This window comes from Quercus robur, chromosome 11 (genome assembly GCF_932294415.1).
Source record: "Quercus robur chromosome 11, dhQueRobu3.1, whole genome shotgun sequence".
Classification (NCBI taxonomy): Eukaryota; Viridiplantae; Streptophyta; class Magnoliopsida; order Fagales; family Fagaceae; genus Quercus; species Quercus robur.
Genome location: NC_065544.1, coordinates 204,029 through 217,730, shown reverse-complemented (window position 1 = coordinate 217,730; position 13,702 = coordinate 204,029). Strand labels below are relative to the sequence as shown.

The window sequence follows — 13,702 nt, the reverse complement described above, 5'->3', positions numbered from 1 at the left end:
TACAGAAAGTCTGAAAGTATAACTTATTAATAATATTTAATTCCCACTATTTTACAAGCAGAAAGTAATTAAACAAGGTTTTACAAAACGCAATGAAAAGGTGAAAAAACAAAACCGACTAGAACCTTTTTAAAACACATTCAAAGTGAAGTTGTTCGTACACAAAGTTGTATAACTACAACTACTGCTGGTGCTGATGCTGCCCCATAAGATAAACAAAGGGAAAGAGCAACTCTCTCCAGGTGTCCACCAGGATTTCTTTGGGGAATGCTGTCGTTGAGACCTTACATTCACCTTAATTTTGTCCTCTTTGGAAGGTGGCCACCAGGATTCCTCTTGTCAGGTGCCCGAGCCTTCCCAAAAGCTTTCATCTTCCTTCTTGTCCTCTCCTCCTCGCTATCCGAGTCATCCCCTTTCTCTCTATCTGCATAGGTTGCTTCCCTCTCCAACTCTTCCCATGTCTTTCCTTCCTCCTCTGAGTCTTCTTCAGAGTCTTCGTCCTCATCATCCTCTGACTCAACCAATGACTCACTGTTGGCATCCTCATCCTCCGATCCTGAATCTGACTGTACATCTGAAGGCTCATACCCTTGGTCTGACTCCTCTGTCCCAGAATCTGAATCACTGACCTCCATGTTCAAGAACTCCCATCCACCATCCTCTATGAACTTCTCTGGATCATCAGTGATAGTTTTCAATATAGGTCGCCAGTTGAGATTCAACCTGCTTTCATAGTACTTCAGGTCAGTAGTGTCTAACCACTCCTTGATGCCATCTAGTGATGTTGAAGGGATAGAGTCTATTCGGAAAACATCCCTTTTAAAGTCCTTGAATACAATAGTCATATCAAAATTCTTCTGCCCAAGACCAACTCTCTCCAGGTTAACAATCTCAATCTCATTTAAAGTTATTACCACAAATGGTGTCTCTATCAGTTCAACCAGGCAGCTTGAAGTAGGGACAATGAAAGCTGAGGCTTTGTGAGGTACCCCATGGAAGCCTAGCTCTCTTAAGGGCTGATCAAACTCAAGGTCAAGCGCTTTGAATTGAGGTTGACCCCACAGATCATTTACTCGGTTCACAAAGTTTTGGAAGTCCATATTGATTTTATTTTTTCGATCCCTCTCACGCTGCTCTTCCTCAATCTCATCCGGGTCATAAGCAGATCTTTTTCCACCACCTAGTGTCTGAACCACATCCATTACCTCAATATAAAATTGCACATCCTTGGTCTTCTTGTTTCCCACCATAATGTGATTGTGCAGATGAAAGTGTAACACGGTGATCATTTCTTTCTCTGATGGCTGGAAAAATGCATGTTTGATGTTTCTATACATAACATCCACACGTTCATCAGGCCTTGAAGTAGAGTATCGAAACCCGTTTGTGTGGCCTTCTAGTGAACCAGTCAACTTTCTTCCCCGACCACCAAATGCAGGACGAATCCATAGATCAGACAATCTTATAGGCTTGAATTTGGCTCCTGCAACTTGCAGCTTTTCCTGAGTAACTAAAGTGGCCCTCTCAGCTCTTTCGGACTCCCTGGAGGCTACCTGTCGGCGAAGGGTTTTGATCAGCTGTACTGCTTCACTGATATGCCTTGGGTCCTTAGAGCGGAATGAAACTTCCTTGAGATAAATTGACCCTTGAAACTTCTGGGTGGTAGAGTCATGAGGACTAAAAGGGGTGCCAGGTACGTTGAAGATTATACGGATATAGCAATTACGGTTACTGTCCTGCTGGCTGGACACACTCTTCACAGTGGCTACATGGAAAGGAACCATGGTTCCATAAATTGGCAATAGGATGGCTTCATTCTTCTGATCAATTTGAATCATCAAACCCCTTGGAGGAGGCAGATCATTAACATTCTTATATGCAATCACATCACCTATTGTCTTCCCAGCACCACGATTATCCGTTGAAATGGAACCGCCTCCGGCAAGCCTCCTAGCAGTTTCTTCATTTTTCTGGCGTGCAAGTTCAGCCTGGTGCTGCCTTCGTAGCTCCTCCTTTGACATCTCCTGGTTGTCTGATCTAAGTGTTGCCTTAGATAAGGTAGTCCCTCTGGTTCTAGTCTCAGATTTGACTTTTGGCCGCTCATCTTCTTCTTCATCATCCTCATTGAATGAATAAGCTACATCCTTCACAGCTTTAGAACTTGATACAGTCACTATCTCTGGAACCTCTTCACCAACAATAACTGTATCGGCTAGCAGCACTGAGAATTTCTGGGTCTTTGGGTTTTTGGTCTCTGCCTGCAAGTTCTGAAATCCAAGGGAGACATTGAAAACCATGCCTGGTTTAAATTCGCGGTCATTCTTGGCATTAAGACTAAGCCCTGACTCACGAAACTCAAGGCCAATTCCAGTTCCTGCAGTTTTAGTCAAGTTTGCAGCCAATTCAGGAGCATCCTTCTCAACTACAGAAAGCGCTGCTTGATATGCAGCACTGACCTTGTTCCCAGATTTCAAAGTACTAATGGCTGCTTCTTGTGCCTTGAGGAGAACCTCATAAGCCTTGCTCTGATTCGCATTGGCATCAATCAGAAAAGTTCGAGCAACATTTGAGCAGTAGCTGTTGTATCGGGATCCGATTGCACATATAATCACACTGGTAGAATCATAGTAAAGGTTGTCATCATTGCTGGAAGCACTTGGTTTCAGGTCAAAATCTCCTCCGCTCTGAAATATTGGAGGATAACAAATATCAACATTCTCAGCCTTCAGCTTGACTTTAATTCTTGCAGGTTCCAAGATGGTCTTCTCCGTGTCATCCATCAATGAAGAATGGGAAACCTTCTTTTCCTCATCAATAATCTTTTCAAGTTTTGGAACCACAAAACTTCTCATCACTGATGAAGCCAAGAATGCAGCTTTCTTTACATTTGTAAGCTCTGTATTGTCTTTGACAGCAAACAAACTTGAGAACCCATTTGTTACATCACTTAGCTCAAAATTCGCATTTTTCAACTTTTCAGCCCATGTCTCCAAAAGCTTTCCTTCAGGAGCCTCTCTTGCTATATGTCCAACAACAGGAGAATGACCATTGGAGTTTGGCTGAGCACTGACAGCTTCAAATATATTATCCATTAGTCCAACCCCATCATCATTTTTGGGTTTCACATGCATCACAACTTCAACACCCACAGCCTCTTTTGCAGACTTCTTCACAGCATCGAGGAGAGAAGCTTTTTTCTGGCTACACAAGAAATGGATCTGCTTCTTTGTGAAGACCATAATTGTTTCTGGGAATTCATAACCAACCAACCAGATGTTCAAAGCTGACGATTTCAGGTAACGTAGATCTTCAGAAGTTGGAGGTGTTGCTATAGCCAGGGCATCTGAAGCACCCCATAAATCACCATTGTATTCATTCCAATGAGAATAGAACATTTTCAACCGCTTACTGAAGTTTTCCAGATTGATGGTATATGTATTGGTGGCTGCTGATGCCTTGCCATTTGTATTTTTGACATTACCATTCCTATGTTCTGCCATTGATATACTTCTGATATGTTTTGACTATTGAGCCAGCATTCTAATCAGCATAAACTGTTGAGAAATAATAAATCTCTGTCAGTTTGCTCCACTCTGAAAACTTATTCTATTAGGCTTTCTGCCATATATAGAATGAATTTTTTTTTTTAAATGGCACATAACAAGATAAAGCTAGAACGAGTATCAAATTTGTTGTCATTTAAGTAACTAAGAATTGAATTATAGAACCACTATGGAAATTAAAGCTAAGGAGCAATTAGAAATTACATCATCGAATTTGCTTCCTTTGGTAGTACCTGCATGGAAATTAAAGTTAAGGAGCAATTAGAAATCATTTCACATATAACCCTCCTTTTAGGTTTATGGTAATAATTAAGAAACACAACAGTATTCCTGGCATCATGTTCTTCTAATTCCAAAGGAAAAACAAAGTCAACCATCGTCAAAGTTCTGAAGTAAAGTAGTACCTTCAAATTTTTGTCTTCCTCAACAATCAAAAACTCTTAAAACTTAAAGTTTTACATTTTTTTTCGTTCCTTTCCACCATTTCTAGGGAAACAAACATAGCAATTAAACATATGCAGAGAACAGGGAGAGAACAAAGTAAGAACTTACAGAGTTACACTGGTTTGCCTACTCTGTGGCAAAGGCCCTGCATCCCCTCCTCCTGATCAAACAAATCCCATATTAGATCAACTTCTACGGATCAAAACCTACATGATAATAAATAATAAGAATAATTTAAGAAATAAAAATAGCTACCAACTTTTTTTTTTTTTGAAAAAATAATTAATAATTGAATTTTTTTTAGAGCATATCCCTAATATTTTCAGATAATAGATCAGATTTTAAAAAATCTCAACTTTGAGTTAGAGGGATTGCAATACCATATGTAAATCAGCAAAGTAACTCACAATTAAATCTTTAATTTTCCAGATGAAGCCTCTGATCCACCATTTCTGCTACCTAAGAAGAGAAACACCAAAACACCCATGAAGCCCAAAGTCTGAAAAATCTGATCAAAACTAGCAAAACCCAGATAGAGAATTGGTTGAATTTCACAAAAAAGATTACTTTTTGTTGAAGAACCCATATGCAGATCATCGATTTGACTGGGGAAAGTGGTCAATTGGGCCTCTGAAACTGATCCAAAATGTGAAATATGAACGCTGAGTGTGGCTTTTCGTTGCATGTTATTTGGATCAAAGAGATTAGTAAAGATTGAAGAGTGAGAGAAACTAGCTAAAGATTAAGAAAATGAAGATGATAAACGTTGAAGGTTGAGTAAAAAGGTAAAAAGTTGACGTTTGGAAGCTTTTGGAAATGGGTTTATATATGGTAGGGGTCTGGTTTTTCTGCAGTCACTGGTTCTGCAGTTTTTTTTTTTTTTGCTAAACTCCAATGTCATTAAAAAGACTGATACAGAGGGAGATTATGCTTATTGAAACAAAAGTACTGACTGGCATACTCACCTGTGATCGTGACTTGGCCCTGACCTTTTGATTTGTGCCTTTCCTCTTGGATGGAGTGTTCAAGCTTGACTTGAGGAATGATCGTGACGGTCTCGGGGTCAGAGGAAACTGCTTCAGGGGCGTCAAATGTTTCCTTTAATCTCTTTGCGAATAGAGCAAATTCTTTTTCGGTGACTTTTCTCTTTTGTGGGAGGATAGGTTTTGTAAGGATTTGAGGAAGGAGTCGTGAATTGAAGGGATTGGGGATGCCTGGATCATGTGAAGGGGCTGGGCAAAATTTGCACAATAGTAGATTTTAAGGGAAATTTTAGGTAGATAGCACGATGGTGAAGTTATTTAACAACGTAGACTCTTCTTAGAACAAAAATTTGCAAACTCGAGTTTTAACCTAAAATTGAGTTTATAAAAATAAAATAAAATAAAATAACTTAAATTTCAATTAGTTTAGGTAGCATAGCACTCTGACGTTGTATAACAAATTAAAACTCAAGTTTGCTAAACTTAATTTTGAATTGAAACTTAAATTTGACAAACTCACGTTTCAAAAAGAGTCCATGTAACAAAATAACTTCATTCACATACTTCCTCCTAAAATTTTCCATAAAAAGTATTATTTAGCAAGTTTTGCCCAAGGGGCTGAGATTGGAGAAGGGTTTGTGATATGTTAATGGGAGGAAGGGTCAAGTTGTTGAGCATATATGTCTGACTTAGTTAAGTTATTTGGATTTGGGCTTATTTGATGTGTTCCGAATCCGGGTGGAATGGTTGGGCTTAGACTTTCATTTTTATATTCTTTTGATGTATGGGTCGGAAGGTATTGGGTTGTTGGCTAGTGTGGGCTATTTGCTGGGCTCAAAGAGATAAGAGGGGAGAGGTTGACGTGTTAGGATAAGCTAACAGACTATTCACAAAGGGTCCCTTGCTCGGTAGCACTACTACAGGTCTTGGGGTGGTACTGCACTGACTCATCAAGGCTGGCTGTTTGTACGTCCTTGAGTGAGTGATCCTGGGAAGGACATTTTGTCGTGGACAGGACAAGGTTGGGGCAGTTTGCCGATTTACTGGTTGAGCTTGATCCTAGGGAAGCGCGGGTGTTAGACAAAGTGGGTGATATTTCAACTGCTTCCAATGGGTGGGGGTAGCAATTAGGTACAACGAAAGCCTTTGTAGAGATATCGTTGTTTTCTGCCCTCAGCCAAGGGCCCGAGGCTCTAAACTCATAATCAAATGACATAAACATATTAATGGGTTTTATTATTTATTTGTGAAACCCAAAATATTGGTTCCTAGAACCACAAGACCTTTAAATCCCAAGTTCCACGGGCTTCAATAGATCCTTTAGGATCCATAAGACTTGTGAGACTTGGAAGCCTAGATCAATGTGGTTTTCAAAAATACAAGTTCTATAAGTATAGGGTTTACTTTCTACAATGCTTCTTTTTTGTAGAAAGTCTAGATAAAAAGTCCACAAAGCCTATAAATCACAAACTTCACATACTTAAGTAGGTCCTTGAGACTCTACAAAACTTGTGAAATCTTGGACCTTAGATCAGTGTGGAGCTCCCAAGTATTTCTACAAGCTGAAATTTCTATTCACACTATTTTTTCTCAAGGTCCTCGACCTAGGCTAGTGTTTCTTGTTTATTTTTCTTGATACTGTGCAAATCTTAAATGCTCAGTGTTTTTCCTCATCTTTCTCCTTGCTTTGATGTTCTTTTATAGTGGGTATGGTTTGATTCTTCGAAACGGTGTAGTCTGCTGGATCAACCACGGCTTCCTGCCATGAATTTGAAGGAGCCTTGTGGGCCTTTTTGTCCTCTTTCCACTCTTGTTTTGTTTTTCTAGGAACCCACATCCAAAAGTATTTTAATTATTTTCTCTTCATAGAAAGTTGTAAATCATATGCCATTTGAGTTCAACGAAGAAATTACCCATTTTTCAAGGTTGAGAAAGAGACATTTCAAAGGTTTCTTAGGTTGATAACAACTTCTCTTATTAGCTTTTTTTTCTTGAAAGTAGGATACATGTTTGTTTGTTTGTTTGTTTTTTTTTTTTTTTTTTTTTTTTTTTTTTTTTTTTTTTTTTTTTTGAGATGGGTGAACTCCGAAAGCCTCCCAACCGTCTTTCTTCTTTTGCTTTCTCCCTCTAACCGAGGTCCCTTGAATCTTTTCCTATAGATTAGTCAATTTCAATTCCAAAGTTTCAATACCCTTTGGAGCACGGTGCATCTCATTCATTCTTCTCTTATTAAGGAACTCGATCCTGGTGGTTAGTTCCTTAGTGGGCTCCTTTGGGCTTGCCCAATTTTTGCTAGACTTTCCAAGGACCCTTTTCAATGATCATTTTCTTGGGTCATTTGCATCTTATTAGTTATTCAAAGGCCATTTTCTCTCTTTATTTTCTAATAGGTTTTTACCCCATTTTTCATGGTTCTTCTGCCTTTTTTACAAGAGTGTCTTTATAGAATAATTGGTCATTTATTTTCACATAAGGCCCATGGTCTAGTTCCCTGAGTTGGGCTTCTTGTTATGGTTTTTTGGATATCAACAAGTTTTAAAAACAAGCCACCTAATATAATTCAAACTAAAAAATTCACAAATATTAACACTAGAAAATACAGAATAAAAGAAAATCATAAAATTATACCAAAGTCTTTGCAGAATAAAATCTTATTACATTTTATATATATATATATATATATATATATATATATATATATATAAAACTCCAAAGTTCTATGCATAGTTCTCACTAGTTATTCTAAATCCATGAATTACGATTTGATTTCAAGTATTTTAATCCATGACTTACAATCTGCTTTAAAACTTGAAGCTCTATCTTTATTGAAAAGTCAAGAAACAACCTCTATTATTTTCCCTTCTCAAAAAAAAAAAAAAAAAAAGAAAAAAAAACCTCTATTATTTCCATTACTCTCCAATTTCAGAAAACGGTACTGCAATACTAAAAGTATTGGGTGTATTGCAATTTCAGAAAAAACCTTTGGGGCTGTTGTGTGGGTTACCCATACATACTCTTTAATGCTTTTTCTACAATCATTAATGGGTGTGATTCTTTAGCATCAAGCTTTATGTGCTTTTTATGTACCATGCTCATAAGACTCCCACCTTGTTCATAAGACAAATCATATATATTAATTTACAAATGAAACTTTTTTACATAACCTTGCATTTAAGTTCCATTTTTTCTATTCCAATATTTTAATTTCCATTTCTTCTTCCAATCTTTTCACCTCCATTAGTTTTCAAGGTAGGCTCTTTCCAATCTTTATGTGCTTTTTTATGTACCCTAACTTAACCTGTTCATAAAAGATTAAAAAAATAAGTTACAAATGAAACACTTTATATATGCAATTTTTTCCTTTTCAATCTTTTGACTTCATTTGTTTCCAAGTTATTAGTCCTTCAATCTATTAAATTTCATCTGTTTTCAAGGTAGTCCTTCCAATATACACCCCTTAAATCCACCAAAACAACTTCTTCACCTTACAAAGTGAAAAATTCTAAACTCCACAAGTCTAACTAGTGATGAGATTGATCAAAACTTGATTAAAAACAAATTATAGTTAAAAGACTCAATACAAAACAAGCCAAAATGGGGCAAAATTCAAAACAAGTAGGTCAAAATTAAAACATTTAGTTGGTATTAAGGGTAAAAATAACAATAGTTCTCATAAGCTTTCCCTACGGTAAAACAAACCAAAAAATGACCTAATGGTCACAAAAAATATATCATCACGTATTAGTTACGATGGAAAATTGGTTAAGGTGAAAATTAATTACCAAAAAATCAGTCTCTCCTAGGAGTGTGCAAAAAACCCACCAACCCTGACCCGACCTACCCCACCAGATTAAGTCAGTTTTTAGGACTTGGTGAGTTAGATTGAGTTACAAATATTTTTTTTTAATAGCAAGTCAGGTTGGATTTGGTATATAAAATTATAAACCTGCTAGACCTGACCCGACCCAACCCACACATATTTAATATATATTTAAAATATATTATATATTTAATAAATTTTTTTTAAAACCGGCCGTAGTCCTACTATCATATATTTTATATATATATATAAATATATATTATATATTTAATAAATTTTTTTTTAAAAACCAGCTGTACTGCATTAAAATAAAGTGGAATGCTTTATTGGAAACGTGTAACACTATACTCTGCAATTTACATGAGTTCTGAGTCTTCTGACTTCTGATAACTTCTGCAAATTGACATGATAACTCATATCATAGAAAAAAGTGAAATGCTTCCCACCCATAAACGTGTCCAACTTGTACTTCGTAGAAAAATATTAAAAATTTTCAAAGTCTAGTAAAAAGACCTGGGTGCGGCTGGTGACTATGACTACTGACTAGAGAGTGTTTACTGTTTAGTTCCATTGCAATTCCTTAACAAAAAAATCAGCCTTTAGAGTTTAGAGCACTTCCTGATTCTTCGGTTCCTACTAATACTTTCATATATATTATATAATATAAAATCCTATGGCTATTAGTTCTTACTTCTTTTAATATATATTTAAATGTATTATATAATTAATAAAAAAAATTTAAAAACCAGCTGACCAGCACTTGGTTTCCTCCTATCATATAGGACATTCTATTAGTTCACAATCACACAAAATCTCTCCCATCAAAAAAAAAAAAAAGCCTCTCCTCAGCACCTCCTCCCCAGCCCCAGCCCCTTCCAAAAATCACCCCCCACAACAACAACAATCACTTCATTCCAAACACACCCTAAAAGTAAACATACTTGAAATAACATGAAAATATTATCATCCAATCCACACAAACAAAGAAATACAAATGACATCACAAATTAAGTAAAAAATGTATCATGGAGTACGAGGCAATTAATGACACAAACATTTCTAATTTGAAAACCCAAGTCAGATAACAATTTATAACATGACATCTTCTACTTGAAAAATTGCAGCTAGGCAGATGTACCCTGCACAAGCGGACAGAAACATTGTAACAAAATACTAAAGAAATTTAACTGCAACTCAGCTGTCCCATGGTTTTTTCAATATAAATAACTTAATACTTGATAGGTGCAATAACTTCAAGCTGGGGGCCAAGCTTCTCCTCAGCAGTCTTCTCAGCTTTAACCCTCAATTTCGTCAACTGCTTCTTCCTCTCATATGCAACCTGAGCTCTCTCCTTTCTCTTCCTCTCAAGCTCCTGCAGGAGCAAAGAGATTCACAAGCATTAGAAAGCACTCACACAACCATTAATTAGTCAAAGAAGAACAATCACTTAATAATGACTACATAATATGCAGACAATGTTAACCCTGGCAAATTCTTCATAGTCAAACTTTCAGACAAGTGAGACATATATCCAAATAGCAAAATAGACAATTACACAAATGCCAGCACGAACACAGCAATAAGAGATTCAAATATTGCTTAATATTTCTAAACATTATCCAATAAGTTACTCAGCATCGACATTTAATTGGGGAATCAATCAACAACCATTATAACATATCAATATCCAAGAAAATGCCCATATTAAGGCAAATAGCAAAGCTATTACAATATGGTTAAAGATATCGTTGAGAAAAAATGCAAATATCTAAAATAAGAATAGTCGTAAGAAATTTACTGAACCCAGAAAAACATAGTTCAAACTGGAGTTGGGTAATTGGAAATTATGAACAAAAAAATACTATTCACGATGACTCAAACAACAGGAGAATTCCTCTTTTTTGATTATTCAAAATTTCCAAAATAAAAAACAAAGCACCTACAACAGTGCCACCATGAATTGGAAATGTAAAGCAACAGAACACATTAAAAGACAATGCAAACACCTCTTTAAAATGTCATCTCCCAGTATCATCCACAATAAAATTAAATATTATGGAACATGACACAAAGAACAGTATAGTACTAATTGTTATGCTTTAAATGTAGATAAAATGCATTAAGAAACTTATATATAAAAGTAAAACTATGCCACATATGTATGTATTATTAGCAGAACATCTGACAAGGCAAAAGAAATCTAGAAAGTCTAAACAAAAAGACTGACTGACTGACCTTAATAGTCTCATAGTGGTTCCACCCAACCTCAGATGAAAGCTTGCCCAGCAAACAATACTTATGTCCAGCCTGAAGCCTCAAAACCCTGTGTTTATTATATATATTTTTTATTTTTAGAAAGCACAAGACAATTAATTAAAACATTTGAAAACTAAAGAAAAGAAAAGAAAAGAAAAAAAAATGAAAAGAGAGAGAGAGAAAGAAACAGACTTGAGAGCATCAGGGATAACCATTCTCTTGATCTTATCATAGGGGGGTGGAATCCCCTCATATGCCTTAAATCTAGCAAGCGCCGCGGCTCCACGCTTCGTCTTGTGAGGTATCATTCTACAAAAAAATAATAATAATAATAATCAAAACTCATATTATATATTAAACAAAGAAAGAAAGAAAGAAAGAGATTGAGTTGTGTTGATGCGATGCGATGCGTACCCACGAATAGTGCGCCATAGAATCTTCGCAGGAGCGCGAAAATGGATGGGACCATGAGAAGGCTTAGTATTCATACGCTTACGGAGGAATCTCATGTATTTCATTTTCTGGCGAACAAGTCCTCCTGAGATGCAGATCTCTTCGCATCTAACGACCACTACTTTCTGGCCGTTAAGGAGCTCTTTCGCTATGATCGACGACAGTCTGCCAAGCATATGGTGCCTGGCATCCACCACCACCCGCTTGGAACATATCCCGGAGCCGGAAACCATTCTCGCGTGGAGAAGTTTTTGTTTCTGAGGTGAGGAGGCTGCAAGGGTTTGGGGACGGAGAAGTTTTTCTTATTGAGGGGGCGGGACGTTCCACCCTTTTATATATATAAGCGCTCTTCCTTTTTAGGGTTTTTTTCGATCAGATCGGACGGCTAATACATGTTCACCATGGGCCCAACCCACCCACTTCAAAGCCCAATTTTAATTTTGCACAATGTTTTGTTTTGTATTTGATCATATGGGCTTGGGCTTACAGTGCTTGCCCAGACTTAACAGACGTTATATTTTAACTCTCCCTTCTCTCTCTTCCCCTCTCTGACCGAAACTTCTCTTCTCACTTCTCACTCTATCTCAAACCACCACCAAAACTCAGACGGCAAGACACCCAACCACCAAAATCCGATTGGTGTATAGACCCAACCACCACTCGTTGAGACCAAAACCACTGCCTCACCACCATCGTCACAAAGCCCACCACCACAAACCAAAACCATAAATAGGAGCCCAACCACCATAGATTTACAGTCACAGCCACTCAAATCAAACCAATTCAAAAACCAAAACCCAGATACAAAAAACAACTGAAAACCAAAAATTGAAACAAGAAAGTGAATGCAAATAAAGGGAGGAAAGAGACTAACGGTCAAGAACAGAAGGGTCAGAGAAGATGACAAAGCCAAAACCACAAGGGCGACAGTGGGTCAGAGAGAAGAAGAGAGAGAAGGGAGAGTTAAAAAATAACGTCTGTTAAGTCTGTTTAGGGATTAAGTTGTACTTTGGACCAAATTGGTTAGTTTTGAGAAGTTGTGGACCTGCTTGACATTACCCCAAACCTCAGGGTTAGCTTGTGAAATTTACTCTAATAATAATAATAATAATAATAATAATAACAACAACTAGCTTCTGAACACACGCTTACTTTTTTGGGTAAAGATTAATAATTTGCATTTATTATAATTTGAGATTTCTACTTATTCTAACAAAAAAAAAAAAAAAAACTAAGGGTGTAATGGAATTTTTTAAAAAATAATTGAAAAAAAAGGAGGACAGAAGAAACAAATACAACGTGATGAAGTAAAAAAAAAAAAAAAAAAAAAAAAATGAATACGTTGGGTGAGTTTTGTAGATTGTAGGAGTTTTAAAACTAACAAAAGAATAATCCTATTATGTAGGGAGTTAGTGAGTAGAAGTAGGAATTTAAATCAACGTAAAAGTAAGAATTTATTATTTTTGTCAATTTACTATTTTAACCCCATTTTTAAATTTTAGGTAGGGGTATTTTTTACAGTAAAAAAAATAATAACTAACTTTCTTTTTCCAATTTGCTATTTTAACCCTATTTTTAAGTTGTTAGTTAATTAATTTAGGGGTATTTTTGACAGGAAAAAAAGCAATAACTAACTTTTTGAATCCTCTTAATATATACCGATAATACATGTTGGTTTTATCCTAAACTTTTCTTTTGTGGGCAACACTTATAAGATTTGCAAATAATTGATGCAGAGGCAATGGTAAGTTGCTAATAATTCACAATTAAATCTTTAATTTTCCAAGTGAAGCCCCTGATCCACCATTTCTGCTACCTAAGAAGAGAAACACCAAAACACCCATGAAGCTCAAGGGTTTTTTTAAAAAATAATTATATAACCCAAACTATATTATTAGTTAGGCAACGTTTGAAACTAATTTGGTTTCTAATAATTCGAGTCCAGAAGACTCGATTTTGGGGAGCTGAGATGTCCACGTAGGCCTAGAAATTGAGCTCATTAGACTCGGTTTCTGTACATGGAAATCGAGTCTAATGGACTCGGTTTTTGTACATGGAAATTGAGTCTAATGGACTCGATTTTCGTTCATGGAAATCGAGCCCAAAGTACTTAGTTTTCTTCGTTCAGCACACGGGCATGAAATCACCAAGGAAGAGAACACACACATGCTCTATTTTACTCT

At 36.5% G+C, this 13,702-nt stretch overlaps 2 protein-coding genes across 13 annotated transcripts; both read right to left on the bottom strand.

Annotated features, from left to right (window-relative positions):
* Positions 1-13,304, bottom strand: LOC126705719 (FACT complex subunit SPT16-like). 12 transcript variants are annotated; one of them, XM_050404888.1, is made up of 6 exons: positions 4,973-5,299; positions 4,575-4,679; positions 4,415-4,466; positions 4,116-4,213; positions 3,768-3,796; positions 1-3,554 (listed from the first exon to the last, which is right to left on the bottom strand). In XM_050404888.1, exon 6 carries the CDS (start codon positions 3,498-3,500, stop codon positions 291-293), a length of 3,210 nt encoding a protein of 1,069 aa, XP_050260845.1. In that variant the 5' UTR covers positions 3,501-3,554; positions 3,768-3,796; positions 4,116-4,213; positions 4,415-4,466; positions 4,575-4,679; positions 4,973-5,299; the 3' UTR covers positions 1-290. The 12 variants fall into 12 exon arrangements, with proteins under 12 accessions (XP_050260845.1, XP_050260841.1, XP_050260844.1 ...); XM_050404884.1 differs by having other exon boundaries at positions 4,116-4,167; XM_050404887.1 differs by having other exon boundaries at positions 4,116-4,167; positions 4,388-4,466; positions 4,575-4,643.
* On the bottom strand, positions 9,852-11,837 carry LOC126705721 (60S ribosomal protein L13a-4). Its single transcript, XM_050404894.1, has 4 exons — positions 11,481-11,837; positions 11,259-11,375; positions 11,046-11,133; positions 9,852-10,182 (listed from the first exon to the last, which is right to left on the bottom strand). The coding sequence occupies exons 1-4, from the start codon at positions 11,750-11,752 to the stop codon at positions 10,039-10,041; spliced, it is 621 nt and encodes a 206-aa protein (XP_050260851.1). The 5' UTR covers positions 11,753-11,837; the 3' UTR covers positions 9,852-10,038.
* Positions 13,305-13,702: the final 398 nt, after the last annotated feature.